Source organism: Geotrypetes seraphini, chromosome 7 (genome assembly GCF_902459505.1).
Source record: "Geotrypetes seraphini chromosome 7, aGeoSer1.1, whole genome shotgun sequence".
In the NCBI taxonomy this organism is placed as follows: domain Eukaryota; kingdom Metazoa; phylum Chordata; class Amphibia; order Gymnophiona; family Dermophiidae; genus Geotrypetes; species Geotrypetes seraphini.
Window position 1 is genome coordinate 49,247,598 of NC_047090.1, and position 17,599 is coordinate 49,265,196.

General features: G+C 42.2%; 1 protein-coding gene across 17 annotated transcripts in view; it reads right to left on the minus strand.

Moving 5' to 3' along the window:
* MICAL3 (microtubule associated monooxygenase, calponin and LIM domain containing 3) overlaps window positions 1-17,599 on the minus strand; it is a 711,269-nt gene that overhangs the window by 308,116 nt on the left and 385,554 nt on the right. For 14 of the 17 annotated variants that reach the window (XM_033950898.1, XM_033950894.1, XM_033950891.1 and 11 more), the window contains 2 exons: window positions 4,422-4,529; window positions 2,910-3,096 (listed from right to left, as the gene is read on the minus strand). In XM_033950898.1, the coding sequence (XP_033806789.1) occupies window positions 2,910-3,096; window positions 4,422-4,529 (295 nt within the window). The remainder of the gene's footprint in view (window positions 1-2,909; window positions 3,097-4,421; window positions 4,530-17,599) is intronic. The other 3 variants (XM_033950904.1, XM_033950906.1, XM_033950903.1) reach the window with 1 other exon arrangement.

A 17,599-nucleotide genomic window follows, 5' to 3' on the forward strand; every position in this document is an offset into this window, starting at 1 on the left:
CGCTTTGAAATCTGACAAGGTAGTATATCAAAATTTTAATAAACTTGAAACTTGGAATCTACAAAAATGTCCGGAACAGTGAAATAGAACTCAATCTTGTAACCCTCTTGAATAACCTCTAGGACCCAGCGATTTAAGCCTATCTGCATCCAGATCCTCCAGTAAGCTGACAACCTTCCCCTTATCTGAAGTGCCACTGACCTGGCATCAATGGGCTTTCTTGAAGGCTGGAGAAGAGCAAGAACCAGAGTCTTGCTTACTTCTGCCACTGCTAAGCATCTTTCTTGACCCCTGAAAAGACCTTTACGTCGCCTGACCTCCTGAGTATGGATGAAATCTTCAAGAGCCTCAAAAATTCCCTCACCCTGAGCCTCTTGCAGCTCCAGGTCTGCTGTCTATCATACTGGCCATCCGGTCGTATAATCCCTTTCCAAAGAGCATCTGAACCTGAAATGAAAGCCTGCTTAGTGTGGCCTTAGAATCTGAATTTCCTGCCCACTGTCTGATCCAGAGCATTCTGCGGACAGAGATAGAATAGGCAGGAACCTTGCTCATGACTCTGATCATATCATATAGTGCCTCTGTCACACAATTCACCCCTGATAGAACCATCTTGGGATCATCATCATCTGTCATCAGAATCTGACCTAGCTGCATGTGGCATGCGCATGCCATAAAGGAAGCCAGAGCCTTAATGTCTAAAGCCAAGTCTTCAAATTGTCTCTTGATGTACATCCACCTTGATGTTTATCCACCTGTGCATCTTTTAACATCACTCCCCTTTCACTAGGTAACTTAGGCTGCCAGCGAACAACCTTAGGCTGAGCAAACTTCTGTTGAAATTCAGGAGCCACCAGGCAGAACCTAGACATAGTCTTAGCCACCCACATAGAGCCTTCTGGAGTGTTCCATAATCAGTTTAATAATGTCTGGATGTGAAGGGAAGAACATGGCCAGAGCAATGGAGCCACTCATAACTGAGCACTGTGAAGTCTAGGCTTATCGAGATTCTAATTTTAATTTCCACAGTAAATCCGTAATAATGCTTGGGAGCGAGGCTGCCTTAAACAGGCAACGCATAGTAGGGTCTTCTCCCTGGTAAAGGGCTACCACCACCTCCTGACCGCTGGTCTGATGCTGAGAACCAGACTCTGCCAGGGAGGATGAAGCTCCCTGGACAATAATGGCATAGAATAAGACCCTCAATCATCCCAGTCATTCTCCGAATGGATAGTTTGATCCTGCACTGGGTATGTTACTGGTCAGGAAGTGATCCGAGGGAAAATCTTCAAATGTGAAACCACCGACATGCCTGTAGCAAATGCTGGAGGATTCCAACAATTTAAATAAGCATTCCACATTAGGCTCACAAAATCCAGGGTAAAGCCTTGCAGTGGCGGCCCAAAAGACCCCTGCAGAGACTCAAAGAGTCCTCTTGGGCTCCATAGCATTGACACACCTGCATTTTGCCAACTCACTTTCAAAAGACTCTAGAAAGGACCTCTTTCCCTGAAAACAAACCTCCTGCGGATCCCCAGCCCTAGAGGACTCAGAGGAGGCTGAGCCCACTCTCGCATGCCCCATGAAACATGGGATGCTCCTCAGCTGACCTGGCATGATATAGGGGTAGAAAGGCCTGGGGGTCCATCCCTGTCAATTTTAAGCAAAATCAAGGGGTTTTGAAGCAGAAAGAAGCTTTAGAAATAAGATCGGGAAATTTAAGATGGTCACTGCGGCAGTGAACTTTGCACCAAAAACTGGCTCGGGGAGAAAATTTAATTAAACAAACCATCAGAAAGGGCTTTCTAGAGGTGGGGGACCCCATCATTGGCCCCAGGAACCTTCAAAACCTCAGAATTTAGACCCTCCTCCAATTTTTCCCCTAGACTTCAACAGCCTTACTAACTGTGCCTTGTGGTGCCTGCCTGCTTCAGCTCAGCACTGCAGCTGGAAAACTGGAGGAAACTTTTGCCTCAAAATTTTTACCACAAAATGTGGTCTTCAGGCTGCCAGTTGGACTGATGTCTGACAGAGCCTCAACCCTCTCAAATCTTCACGTTGCAACAGGACGAGGACCACGCAGCCAGCCCATGATTAAGGCCTGGTGGACTGGAATAGAGACAAACAGCCTGTGCTCAAGATCCTGATGAATCAGGGATGCGAGCTAGCTATACGGGAAATGGATCCCGAGCTCCAAAAATATTAAAGGAGGCTGGCTAGACAGGTATCTGCGAAGGTTGATCCTACTAGCAGCAGACTTCTACCCAGCAAGTCTGCGTCCTCTTTCAGGTAGAGGCTTCAAGCTAGTGAGAATTCTGAGCGCTAAGCTTCAGATGTAAGAACCTCTCCCAGAAATAATAAAACCTACAGATCAGATATAAAAGACACTTGCTTGCAGAAGAAAAATCTGAGGGGGCAGGAGCTAGCCCTCTGGGAAAGAAGCAGAGTTGAATGGTGCGACATCTTTCTACAAACAACTTGCATGTTCAGATGGATAAATCTAGCATTAAGGACTACTAGACACATTTCACTATAAATAGGCTTTCATAGTTTCAAGATATATATTTCCCCATACTCTCCACTTCACAAATGCCAGGCAATCCCTGCAGTCAGTAAAACTAGGGCTGTACTGAATATCTGTATACGATTCGGCCCCAAATACATTATTTGTATTTGGCGGAATAGTGATTTAAATTTGAATACGAATAACTTGGGGCTCTACTGTACTAAAATAAACACTTGATCTCTGATTTCACATTGCTTCAATTTGTTATATTAAAGCTTAATGCCCATTATTCATATTTGGGCGAATAATATTTTTTATTATTCAGTACTCAGCCAAAAAGTAAAATATGCTATTCGATACAGCTCTATCAGTAACCTTCAGATTTTACAGGTTTTTCACTTACCATCTTCTAGGTCATAGGCATATGAAGACAGGCGAAGGGTGGTCCCACAATAATCACACTTGAAGCAACTGCGATGAAAGAACTTGCCTTCGGCACTGAGCCTCTCCATCACATAAACCCTCTTGTGACAGAAGTAGCAGACATCACTTCCCCCAAGATTCTGAGGAAACTCCTTCCTGAATGAACACTGCAGAAAATGAAAATAGTATAGAATGACCATAAGGCTCACAACGATACATGGCAAAATCAAAGAGAGAAGTCACAATATAAATACTGATGCCGAGGTTCTCCATGCTAAGTTATGAGCAAATAATTCAGAATGTCAGAGCATTTTGTTTGCATCTTGCAGTCCTGGAAATAATTTAAACTCAAACACTCATAGAGATATATTTTTACTATGATCTTGAATTTGAGCTTCCCCCCTTTTTTTAACCTAATTTTTGCTTTTTCACTATATAACAGTGAAATGTTACAAATGTGAAAAAATAAATCCATTACAGATAACCAGATAACCATTACAGATAACCATTGCTATCTACATTTAACAAGAAAACCAAATGTTGTCTTTAACTTAGTCTGTTTCTTCAATTTTTCTACCTTAGATCACATTCTGTTGGTTTGAAAACAGATAGAGATGCTGCTTGCACAAGATAATAAAATCACATGACCAAGCTCTAAAAACAAATGAAGTTTAACAGAATTTCAACTCAAACATACTTTATGAAAGAAAAAGTTGTAGAAACCTAACACATACATAAAATATAAATCTGAATAGAGTGTAAAATAACCCTATTTAAAGCAATATGTAAACATCTCCATTATGATAAATATGTTCCATCTTAATGTCAATTGGATAGCAAGTATGTTAGATGCTTCATGTACTTCATTTCAGTGCATTTGTTTTTGTTTCTTCATGATTTACAGTTTATTAACCTTTCCTAAGCAAAATCCTAACAACACAAAATACTTAATCTGATGCTTTCAGAAAGATGCAAATGTCAGTATTTTGATAAGGTACCTAAAGTGAACAATAATCCATTAAAATGAAATAAACTAATGCTGTATCAAGGATGCTTGCTTCACAATTGGCTAAAATCCAGGGGGGTGGGATCACTTTAATCACAGGTTAATATTGCCCTATAAATGTCTAGGGAAGTGTTAGACTAACAACCTTCATGCACTTTGTGGCTCACTGCATAGCTGTTTGGGGAATATTCCTAAACTTCTTTCTCATTAGGTTAGGATCCAGCAGTCCTCTGTTCATTCCCACCAGTCAGAAAATTAAAGATCATTGGTACAAGAATATTCTGCATGTGCCCTAATTTATGGTCACCACACACCAAAACTAAATTTAAGCAGAACTGGACAGAAAGCCAGACTAACATATAAAAATAAAAACTCATACTCCTACATTCCCAAATTTCTTCAAACTAAAAAGTAGCAAGTATACAGCAGTTCTATGTTTACACAACACAGCCTTGCTGTCCAGCTCTCTCTCTCTCTCTCTCTTACCAATTCCTTCTTGCCTAGAAGGGGTTTTGGCTGGTCTTTCCTTTGAAGCTGACTGGTTATCTGCTCAGCCAAAGAACTCACACCGACTGTGTACATCTTTATATACTTCTATCACATGGAGGAAATAAGAATAGTAAGGAATCAAGGAAGGAAAAAAATTCAAATTAGGAAAAGACAGAAAATTTGAGAGAATAATGTTTAGAAAACAAAATGTGCTGAGGTGAAACCGATTCCATCATGCCACAGCTGGAGGAAATCCAAGCAAAGTGATCAGTGTACAGAAACATGCTATCTGTTGGCATTACCAGTGATGGCAGTTATTCACACAGCTTAGAAGAAATGATAGCAAGTCTAAGCTATTACGCAATTTTTCTTGTCAATAAACTATTTCTAATTGAAAGCTAGACATTTGGTATATTATCTTAGTTCATCAGAAAGTCAACAAGAAATATATTGAGAAAGACAAAAAGCTGATGCTGACACAACACTGTTCTTCACAACTTGTAGTTCAAGCTCATTCAGTAAGTATGTATAACAGATTACTATGTTAAAATGACACACTCCTGCAGAGTACACAACTCAAGATGCAGATAAAACTCCAAAACTTTAGCTGCAGGGAGCCCAGTTCCATCAAAGTGAACTTTAAAATAACAAGAACATCTTATGATTAGGTGGAAAATGTGAACTGCTATATAAACGTTTTCTGTGCTTTGCAGTTGGATGAGCTCAAGCACATCAAAAAGCCCATGAATTGGGGTTCTAAGGAGTGGGGTATAAGGCAAAGTAAAGAAAGACAACGTTATGCTTAACAACTCAGATGCAGAAAACAAGAGATACACTATATAACATGATTTTTGTTCCTGAGCATAAGTGTAATTTCCTCATTGCTCATGCTTAAACAGTATAGAAAATGTCTTGTTATATCCATAAAATTTTGCCTTTGTGACCAGGATGGTCAAATTTTGCTATTTATCTATTTAAAATGTGAAAATGATGACTTATAAAGTCATAAAAATTTATATTGAAGTTATGCAAAGATAACCACAGAAGATTTAGAAGTGAGTAGTTTTTTTGAGATTTGTGATTATATTGTAAGTCACTTTCATGAATTAGCTCCCTGTTGTACGAGGGGGTGCTGAAAAGCTCTCAGCCCAACCAAACAACTTCCTAAATTCTGAGCATTTTGTTAAATGCCAATTTGCAGAAACAAAATTCTGTTTTGACATAGGGCTCCTTTTACAAAGATGCGCTAGCGTTTTTAACATATGCACCAGAATAGCGTGCACTAGCTGAAAATCTACCACCTGCTCAAAATGAGACGGTAGCAGCTAGCGTACGCGGCAATTTAGTGCACGCTATTCCGCACGTTAAGGCCCAAAAGGAGCCCACTGTTTCAGATCAGTAATTGGACCATATTCACATCATTCTCTTCTTGATTGGACTGAGAACTTTTCAGCATCCTCTCGTAGTCTCCCGTCATGCTCTCATTATATTGTCCTTGGTAGTGGCATTTGAAGTCCAGTATATACTGGTGGAATCACTCAACGTACTCCTCTGACTATGCTCCCAAGTTCTCCTTAAATGTCTCAAGATGAACAACAAGGACTTTGACAGATGTCCTACTGTAATTTTTCACCAGATTCTCAACCAACTTCACTTAGTTTTAGGCTTTGTGATTGCCTAGAAAGCCTTGAACCACTGCGACAAAGCTGTTTCAAGCCACTTTCTCCTTCCTAGCTAGCTTCTTGGGAAATTCCTTGCACTACAGGATTTTCTTTACCTGTGGTCTGACAAAGAAACCAGCTTTGACCTTTGCCTCAGACAGATTAGGCAAGATGTCTTGAAGGTAACTTGAAGGCTGCCGACTCCTTATCTAGAGCAATGACAAATTGTTTCATTAGGCCCAATTTTACGTGCAGCGGTGACATCAGCACATTCCAGGGGTCCACCAGTGGTTCCTATTTGACATTTCTCTCCACAGGGAACTTGGTCTGCTGTGGCCAGTCCTGCTTTTGGTAGTGTGCCTTTGTGCCCCTGCTGTCCCAAAGGCAGAGATAGCGGAGAAACTTGGTAAAACCACCTTGGAGATCCATTCGGAATGCTATCATTTTGAAGTCTCCAATGACCTCCCAGTTATACACTTCATACTTCAAGGTGCCTAGTAAGGTCTTGATGCTGTTGTAATCCTCTTTTAAGAAACCATGTGCTGAAGGATATTCAAGGACTTGGTGATTCTTTTATACCCATCTCTATCTATGCCTTTTCAGGTTCTGTGCTCTTGGAATATTCTGTTTTGAATTGACTTGCTTAGCAGAATTAACAAATATGAACAGCTGAATGTAACCAGTTGTGTGAAATTGACAGAATGTAAGACCAATGCACTTAGTATGTTCTCTTGAAGACTAGTTACATAAAAGCTTAAATCCACTAAGATTGCTACAGAAGTGCAAGGAGCCTGGCTATTTATTCAACCGAACTGTTTTTCAAGGGGTTTTTTCTGCTTCTTTTTATAAGGATTTCTGAAATGTACTATTAGCTGATGATGGTTACTATGTGTGGATAGGGTGTAAGAACACAAGATGCATATTTTGGAAGGGGGTGAAACAAGATTAGGGGCCTGTTTTACAAAGCCGCGCTAGCAGCTGCTGCGCGGTAATGGCCCCAAAGCCCATAGAGATTTAAAGGGCTTCGGGGCTGTTGCCGCGTGGCTTTGTAAAACAGGCTATAGGTTCTTACCTTTGCTAATCTTCTTTCTTGTAAATCCACACTTTATTCTGGGAACAGTGGGTTATTTCTGTCTACCGTCGGGACTTTGCAGGAAGCCTAAAACCTCCCCCCTCATACCTCATCACTGTGCCTGATCCTCAGTGAGTCTTAAAGCAGCAAGGAACATCTATAGAGGATAATAACAAGAGAGAGAGGGGAACGGGGAAACTTCCCAACAAATATACATAGTAACATCATAGATAACGGCAGATAAAGACCAGAATGGTCCATCCAATCTGCCCAACCTCATTCAATTTAAATTTTTCTTCTTCTTCTTAGCTATTTCTAGGCAAGAATCCAAAGCTCTGCCCGGTACTGTGCTTAGGTTCCAACTACCGAAGTCTCCATCAAAGCTCACTCCAGCCCATCTACACCATCCCGGCCACTGAAGCCCTCCCCAGCCCATCCTCAGCCAAAAGGACAGACACAGACCGTACAAGTCTGCCCAGAACTGGCCTTAGTTCTTCAATATTTATAATTATTTTCTAGATCCTCTGTGTTCATCCCACGCTTTTTTGAACTCCATCACCATTTTCCTCTCCACCACCTTTCACAGGAGCGCATTCCAGGCATCCACCACCCTCTCCGTAATGAAGAATTTCCTTACATTGCTCTTGAGTTTGCCACCCCTCAACCTCAAATTATGTCCTCTGGTTTTACCATTTTCCGTTCTCTGGAAAAGATTTTGTTCTACGTTAATACCTTTCAAGAATTTGAATGTCTGAATCATATCTCCCCTGTCCCTCCTTTCCTCTAGGGCAATGGTCTCAAACTCAAACCCTTTGCAGAGCCACATTTTGGATTTGTAGGTACTAGGGAGGGCCTCAGAAAAAATAGTTAATGTCTTAATTGTAGAAATGACAATTTTGCATGAGATAAAACTCTTTATAGTTTATAAATCTTTCCTTTTGGCTAAGTCATAATAATAATATTGTAATTTACAGCTAATAATAATAATAATAACAGTTTATATACCGCAGGACCGTGAAGTTCTATGCCAGGGGTGTCCAATGTCGGTCCTCGAGGGCCGCAATCCAGTCGGGTTTTCAGGATTTCCCCAATGAATATGCATGAGATCTATGTGCATGCACTGCTTTCAATGCATATTCATTGGGGAAATCCTGAAAACCCGACTGGATTGCGGCCCTCGAGGACCGACATTGGACACCCCTGTTCTATGCGGTTTACAATGAATTAGAAAGATTCTACAAATTGAATGGAACATTCATAGTTAGAGATTAGTGGTTAATAGTTTACAAGATCAGATTTGGGGGTGGGATTGTGATGGGGGTCTATTGTCCAGATTCGTTACCTAGGTATTTCGAGAACAGGTATGTTTTTAGGTGTTTCCTAAATTCACCATAGTTGTTTGTGTGTGTATTTAGTTTTTCCAGGTCTTTGCCCCCATAAGGCTGCTTGATACGATAGAAGTTGTTGATGATGTCTCTTAAATTTGCATCCTCTAGCCGGTGGGGAAACGAACTAGAGAGACATATGATCAAGAAACTGTTTTATTTTACTTTTGTGATTAAGATAAACATACCGAGGGCCTTAAAATAGTACCTGGCGGTTCACGAGTTTGAGACCACAGTTCTAGGGTATACATATTCAGGACTTCCAGTCTCTCCTCATACGTCTTTTGGCGCAAACCTCCTATAACTTTTGTCGCCCTCCTCTGGACCGCTTCAAGTCTTCTTATGTCCTTTGCCAGATACGGTCTCGCAAACTGAACACAATACTCCAAGTGAGGCCTCACTAATGACCTGTACAGGGGCATCAACACCTTCTTTCTTCTACTGGTTATGCCTTTCTTTATACAGCCCAGCATCCTTCTGGCAGCAGCCACCGCCTTGTTGCACTGTTTTTTTGCCTTTAAATCTTTGGACACTATCACCCCAAGGTCCCTCTCCCCATTCGTGCAAATCAGCCTCTTACCTCCCTTTCAATTATTAATCCCCAAATGCATTACTCTGCATTGAATTTTAGTTGCCAGATATTAGACCATTCCTCTAACTTTTGTAGATCCTTTTTCATGTTTTCTACTCCCTCCTCGGTGTCTACTCTTACAAATCTTGGTATCATCTGCAAAAAGGGAAACCTTTCCTTCTAACCCTTCAGCAATGTCACTTACTAACATATTAAACAAAATCAGCCCCAGCACCGAACACTGAGGGACTCCACTACTTACCTTTCCTTCCTCTGAGCGACTTCCATTAACCACCATCCTCTGGCGTCTGCCTGACAACCAGTTTCTAATCCATTTCACCACTTTGGATCCTAACTTCAGCCCTTCAAGTTTGTTCAAGAACCTCTTATGAGGAAATGTGTAAAAGGCTTTGCTGAAATCTAAGTAAATTGCATCTAGCATATGTCCTCGATCCAGTTTTCTGATCACCAAATCAAAAAATTCAATCAGGTTCATTCGGCACGATTTACCTTTAGTAAGGCCATGTTGCCTCGGATCCTGTAACCCATTAGATTCTAGGAAGTTCACTAAACTTTCTTTCAGCAACACTTCCATTATTTTTCCAACAACTGAAGTGAGGTTTACAGGCCTGTAAGTTTCCCGCTTCATCCCTGTGACTACTTCTGTAAATAGGGACCACATCCACTCTCCTCCAATCCCCAGGAATCACTCCCGTCTCCAGAGATTTGTTGAACAAGCCTTTAATAGGTCCCACCAGAATCTCTCTGAGCTCCCTCAGTATCCTGGGATGGATCCTGTCTGGTCCCATCGCTATGTCCACCTTCAGATTTTCAAGTTGTTCATAAACACTTTCCTCTGTGAATGGTGCAGAATCTACTCCATTTTCTTGTGTAACTTTGTTAGACAACCTCAGACCTTCTCCAGTATTTTCTTCCGTGAACACAGAGCAGAAGTATTTGTTTAGCACATTTGCTTTTTCCTCATCACTCTCCACATATCAGTTCCTAGCATCTTTTAGTTTAGCAATTCCATTTTTCATCTTCCTTCTTTTACTGATATATCTGAAAAAAAATTGTCTCCCTTTTTAACATTTTTAGCCATTTGCTCTTCTGCCTGCGTTTTCACCAGACGTATCTCTCTTTTGGCTTCTTTCAGTTTCACCCGGTAATCCTTTCTGTACTCCTCTTCTTGGGTTTTGGGGTTTTTTTTTTGCATTTCAGGAACGCCAACTCTTTTGTCTTTATTTTCTCCACCACTAGTTTGGAGAATCATATCGATTCCCTTTTTCTCTTGTATTTATTTATTTTCTTCACATAAAGGTCCGTAGCCATTTTTATTGCTCCTTTCAGCTTATACCTCCCATCCTAACAGCTCTTTCTTCAGGTACTCTTCTCTTCCATCTTATTAAAGTCTCCACTTTAGCTGTTATATCAAACCAAACCATTTGATGATCGCTACTTCCCAGGTGAGCACCCATTCAAACATTAGAGACACACTCCCCATTTGTGAGGACCAGATCCAATATCGCTTTTTCCCTTGTGAGTTCCATCACCATTTGTCTAAGCAGAGCCTCTTGAAAGGCATCCACAATCTCCCTTCTTTCCGTTTCCGCAGATGAAGCTTTCCAGTCCGCATCCAACAGGTTGAAATCTCCCAACAGTAGCATCTCCTCTTTCTTTCCAAACTTTTGAATGTTCACAATCAGATCTTTATCAATTTGCTGCGATTGAGTCAGAGGTCTGTAGAGTACACCCACATAGATAGAAGTTCCATCTTCTCTTTTCAGAGCGATCCATATCGCTTCTTCCTCTCCCCAGATCCCTTGGATATCAATCTTTACATAGAGAGCTGCTCTCCACCTTTTTGACCATCACTGTCCTTCCTAAAAAGATTATATCCTGGTATGTTTGCATCCTATCCATGGGATTTACTGAACCATGTCTCTGTGATAGCAACAATATCCAGGTCTGCCTCTAACATCAGGGCTTGCAGATCATGAACTTTGTTGCTTAGACTGCGAACATTTGTGGTCACTGCTTTCCAGCTATTTTTCAGCGGTAATTTCTTTTTCATATAGTTTTTTGTTTTGTTTCTACTGCTAAGAAGTGAGTTGCTAATATTGTTTATGTTGCAATCTTTACTACCATTGCATCTTGTCTTTTGCTGGGGGTGGCCTCTATAATTGGCCTTCATACATACACCATTCCCACCTTCTAGTTTAAATGCCTAGAAACATATTGCCTGAATTTCTCAGCTAGGATTCTTTTTTCTGCCATAGTAAGGTGCAGCCCATCATTACAATATAGTCCCTTGTTTTTCCATGTATTGCTCCATTCTCCTATGTACCTGAAGTCTTCTTGATGGCACCAGGCTTTGAGCCATCTAATGAAGTTCTCAGTGTTCTATACTAGTTTCACACCCTTTCCATAATTAGGAAGTACTTCTGAAAAAGCTAGTCTTTACAAACGGTTTTAACTCCTCTCCCAGTTCCTGAAAAGCTTTCTGTGCTGCAGGCAGGTTATTGTTGGCTAGGTCATTTGTTCTGATGTGTATAACAACATCAGGGTTCAAAATCTTTGCTTCTTCCCTAATTACAGTCAGCATTTCTCTGGCATTCCTGGCAGCTGAGGATCCTGGAAGGCATTTTACTTCTTTGAGTTCCTTGTCCTGTGCTCTAAAATGAATCCCTCTGATGATGGAATCCTCTAGCAGTAATACTTTTCTGGTTTGAGCTTTTTTATATGTGCTTTGGGGGTGCTTTTCTTCACAAGTTATCTTCACTGGTTCTAATTCCTCCTCAGTTCTTTTATCTTTAGCATCACACTGCTCTAATGGAGCATAGGGATTCTTTAGAGGCAACAATTGTTAAGGTGGATGTTTCTGTGTACATGCCGCAGTCTACCTGAGCCTACTGTGTTTCACTTATTCCTGGGTTGTATTATTCTTTGGGGGAGTGGTAGCAAATTGGTATATTTGTTTGGGGTAATTGTAGCTGCTTTAATTTCCTTCAATTCTTGCTTAAGTTTACAGAGTTCCTCTTTGATACTATCAAGTTGAAGACAAATAGGGCAAGCCTTGAGTCTCCAGATGGTATGCCTGGGAAATAAAGCACCACAATAATTGCACTGAATGAAATTCATCTCGATTAGTTGGAATTGGGATTGACTGAGACTTCTTGATTATTGGGCTGTCTATATATGAGTTGCCAACCCTGGGATGGGGGAGGGTGTGAGGGGGTAAAGTCCCAGTGAGTCAGCAAGATCCCTATCAGCAGTTCTATAAGTAGACCTAGCAATTTGAGACACTGTAATACAAATTCTGCTGGAATATACCTTTATAAAAAAAAATAATAATAATAAATACTGTTTTCCCCCGAAAATAAGACACTGTCACATTATTTTTGGGCCTCAAAAATGCACTAGGTCTTATTTTCGGGGAAACTGCCCAATCACTAAACTAAACTAAACCTTGGGTTTATATATCGCACCATCTCCACGAATGCGGAGCTCGGCACGGTTCTATCCCCCCTGCCACGCAGCCGAACCCCCACCGACCCATCTCTCCCTTCCCACGCCAACCACGAGACTGACATATCATTATCTACTTCCAAAAGACAGCGTTGCAGCAGCAATCTAAATGGGCTGCTTTGGGCCTTCTCACGTCAGGGCGATCCTCTGCCGCATCACTGATAATGTTATCAGCAACGCGGCAGTGAACGTCCCAATGTAAGAAAGCCTGAAGCAGCCCATTTAGATTGCTGCCTCAACGCTGCCTTTTGGAAGTAGGTAATGATATGCCAGTCTTGTGGTTGGCGTGGGGAGGGAGAGATGGAAGGGTCTGCTGCGGCATTTAGGAAGATCTCAGTACCAGCACTGGACTTTTATTTTGATTTCCTCTACCCCAAAAATAAGCGCTTCAACTAGGGCTTATTTTGGGGGTAGGGTTTATATTAAGACCTACCCCGAAAATCATGATAGGGCTTATTTTCGGGGTAGATCTTATTTTCAGGGAAACACGGTATTCCCAATAAATCTAGCTAGCAGTTTCTATGCATTAATCTCCAACTACAAATTAAACCTTTAAAGCTGCTTTCTGTTCTGACTGGCTATGTAAAATAAATCAATTTTGCTCATAACAAAAAATGAAAAACGAGAGAACAGGCTATGAAACATTAGAAACCTGAACAACAAAACAGTGCTATTAGGAGACACATCCTGCACTGTCAGAAGAGGGCATCTGAACCAGGGACCCCCCCACCCCCTCCAAACTAAGTGCTAAACCCATTCTGATGGCTGGTCAGAAAACAGAAATCCAGCTTACCAGTACTTGTAAACGCAATCGGCAAATCAGCAAGGAATAAGGCGGGTTCCCGGAAGTGTGGATTTATAAGAAAGATTATCAAAGGTAAGAGTCAGAACATTAGAAAGGCTCATGACTGTACATTGACACATGGAGGGCTGACCTTCCAACTTCAGTCCTTTCATGGCATCCATAATGAAATACTGGCTGAGGCCAACTTAAACAACTGGTAGATGGAAGGATCATCACCTGTATCAGGGCTCCCCCAAGGTCTCCTGTTTAACTGTTCTGCAAAGGGAATCAGTGTCATCCAGGGTGGAAAAAGCAGTATAGGCACTCTGGGTCAGTAGGAACTTGGGCACTGGGGACCTGAACAGTCGTCCTTAAAGGAATGCACTGGAAGCTTGCAGCATGTCCACTAGCTGCTCCACTTGAGCTGGGTCTGTAAGATATGCTCTCCATATGAGCTGAATAAATTCTGGGGAAAAGCCACACACTAGGCCAATGCTGGCTCCCAACGGACTCCAGTCAAAGTTTGCGAGGGGTCCCTGGACTCAGCATGCTTGCATTTAACATTGCGACAAAAAACAGGTACCGGGCGGGATTTTCTGCCCATTTCCCAGACCCGGGGGAGGCAAAGCCTAAAGCTCTCGCTCCCTCCTCACATGTGCAGTGGTACATGGTGCATGGACACTCCTCCACTGGTAGTCCGGTGCAATTCAAATATGAATTCATCTGTTCAGAAGTTGAAGAGACCATGCCTAATGATTTATTGCAAAATCAAGGGGTTATGAAGCAGAAAAAAAGAAGTTGAAAAAAAGAATTGATAAAATCCAAGATGGCCACCGCCAGTAAATCTGTACAAAAAATGGCCCCTGGAGATGATTTGAAAAATAAAACCCACTGAAAAAGGGGTTTTGGAGGTGGGAGACCTGAACCCTACCCCCAGAAACTTCTAAGAACAATGTTTTTAGTTACCCCCTTCTGATTTTCCAATAGGAAATAATGGGGCTGTACTCACTGTCTCAGAAGTGCTAGCCTCTGTCTGTGTAGGTAAAGTGAAGGGAAAGGAATTTCTGCTTCAATTTTTCTCCAAGCAGTCCAATCTTTAGAATCTTTGGGCTGCCAGTCAAATGGACCCCGACCAAAACTTTTGCTCCTTTGGAAACTCAACATGCGTCCGAGAGTGGAAAAATGCAGCCTGCACCCCGATACCCCAAAGGCTCTTACTCAGGGCGCTCACAGCCTATGCTTAAACCTCTGACAAGGTCAGAAAGCAAGCTTGCTTCCAGGGGAATGGATCCCAAGCTCTGATGAAGGCAAACAGCAGGCTGGCTCCACAGGTCCAACCAAAGCTTGCAGCAGTCTGATTCTGTGGGAGCTGTTTCCTTTCCCAGGCAGGCAACACCTGAATAAAAGTCTCAATGGACCAAAGCCACCAAAAAAGAATGAACTTGTGTTAAAAAAATAAAATAAAATAAGAAGAGCAGAAACAATTCTGCACGGTTCACTTGCAGAAAGAAAAAACTGTAGGGGGCTCAGTGTTCCTCTGCTATGTAGGAGGAGCAGAAAACAATGTGTGGCTTTCTGCAAGACCCAGTTTGCGGGTTCAGATAAAACCTTTATCATACTGACTCCAGAGTGGATGTAACAGAATAAAACTATTCTCTTAATATCCCTAGATTTAACCACTGCCTTTTATGTGGTGGATCATGAACTGCTTTTATCCTGTTTGGCAGTGATAGGGATATCTAGCTGAGCAGTGCAATGATTTCAATCCTATCTTTCTGACAGCAGTGGCGTACCAAGGGGGAGGTGGTCCACCCCGGGTGCACAGCCGGCCACCCTCCCTATTCTGCCGCAGCGGCAGTAAACTTTAAATGAGGGGTGTCCGCGGCCCAGTTTGTGCTCCCTCCGGCAGGTGTTTAGTTTCTGGCCTGCTCCCCTGCAGCAGTTTTTCCACTCAAAGCCGCGGGCGTCGACACCTCACGCGATCTGCGGTTGCATCGTAAGCGTTCCCTCTGATGTCACAACATCAGACAAAAGGCTTCCGACGCAGCCACAGATGACGCAAGGTGTCAACGCCCGCGGCTTTGAATGGGAAACCAGCTGAAGCAAGGAACTGACCAGAAACACTGTTGCTGCACAGGGAAGGGAGGGGGGGGGAGAGAAATGCTGCTGCTGTACAGGCAAGGGGGGAGAAAAATGCTGCTGCTGCACAGGGAAGGGAAGAGGGAGAGAAATGCTGCTGCTGCACAGGCAAGGGGGGAGAGAAATGCTGCTGCTGCATAGGGAAGTGGTGGGGAGAAATGCTGCTGCTGCACAGGAAAGGGGAGGGGGGAGAGAGAGGGAAGGAAGGAGGGAGAAGGAAGACAAGGGAGAGGACCCAGAGATGCCAAGTCCATGGGAAGGAGGGAAAGGAAAGAAGATATCAGATCATGGAGGGGGAGGGATAGGTGCCAGGGCATGGGGAGGGAAGGAGAGCAATGCAAGACCAGGGGAAAGGAAAGGAGGGAGGGAGAGAAATGAAGAAGTGGAGATGCCAGATAATGGAGGGGAAGGGGGAGCTGGAAGGAGAGGAGAGAGATGACAGGGCATGGGGGAGGGAAGGGAAACTAAGGAGACAAATACCAGACCAGAGGGGGAGGAGGTGCCACAGCATGGAGGGAGAGAGATGCCAGGGCATGGGGGGAGGGAAGGGGATAGAGATGCCAGACCATGGTGTGGAGTGGGAAGGAAGGAAAGGAAAAGAGAGAAAGATGCCAATGCATAGGGGAGGGGGTGGAGACAGAAAAATGGAGAGGGGGGTGAAGCTGAAATGAATCATTTAAAGGAGAGAAGGGGCACAAGATATTGAAGGGTCTTAGAAAAAGGGAAGATGCCATATGGAAGAGAACGTGGACACTGGATAGAAGGGGCAGAGAGAGTATGGGCAGTAGATGGAAAGAGTAGAAAAAGAGGGCAGAAGCTGGGTGGAAGGAGCAAAGGGGGGTGCAGATGTTGCATGGAAGAGAGAGAGACAAATGCTGTAAGAAAGAAGAGCGAAGAGACGATGATTAAAGCACAAATGACAAAAGGTAGAAAGATTTTTTTTGTTGCTTTACTTAGAATCAAGTAGTACTGTAACTGTATTGATAAAAGTTTATAAATAGCAAATGGAAATAAGGTAATTTTTTGGGACTAAACCCCTTTTCTCAGGTCAGGTCAGGACAGGATACCATAACAGCAGTATACTGTACTGCTCTGAAGAAAGATTTGGTCTCTGAAAGCTAATTGAAAAATGGATTAGTCCTATAAAATGGCATTTTCTTATTTCTCATTATTTGTTTTATTTCTATTGTTAATTTGTAAAGTGGTGATTGTTATATATCAGTTTTTTCAAATTTATATTTACTGACTATATTTTGCACAGTATTAGGGGACATGTGTCACTGTTTCTGTGGTGTTGCATTTTATGCAGAGTCTGGTTTCTTGGCGGTTCAGTTTAACTTTTGTCTATATATTTCTATTTTTAGTTTGTGATTATTCCATATTGGGCAAGGATGTATCTCGGTTCTCTGTGTATGAAAAGGACATAGTTTTCTGTTGGCATTGACTGAACAGAATCAATTGACTGTGCAGGATCTGTCTTGTTTAGTTTTACAATGTATGTGTTGGTGTTCTAGTGCTCACTGCAGTGTTTAAGATGATGCCTTTTCCTAGGTACACTATTGTTGTGCAATATGTGAATTGTTACTAAAAATCATATTTTTTTTATATAGATGAGGGGGGCGTCAAAAATGATGGGCCCTGGGTATCACATATGCTAGGTACGCCACTGCTGACAGGTTCTATTATGTTCTCTGGCAATTCCTTTACACCCCCTTGTAGTGTACCTCAAGAATCTCTTGTCAATATTCTTACTCTTTGTGACTCTGTACAGCACTGTGTATGTCTGGTAGCGCTATAGAAATAATTAATAGTAGTAGTAGTAGTAGTATGTCTCCATTAGCCTCTCTGATATAGATGCTGGAACTGATACAATACATTTATATTTATATCATCCAAATTCTTGCCCCTTTGGACACCCTGGATAATTTTTCCTTTATAGAGGTTAAAGGTAAACCACATCAAATGTAGGCTTGGCTCAAGACAAATAAATTCTTATCTTACAAAAAAATAGAAACACGCTTTCAACTATTTAGTA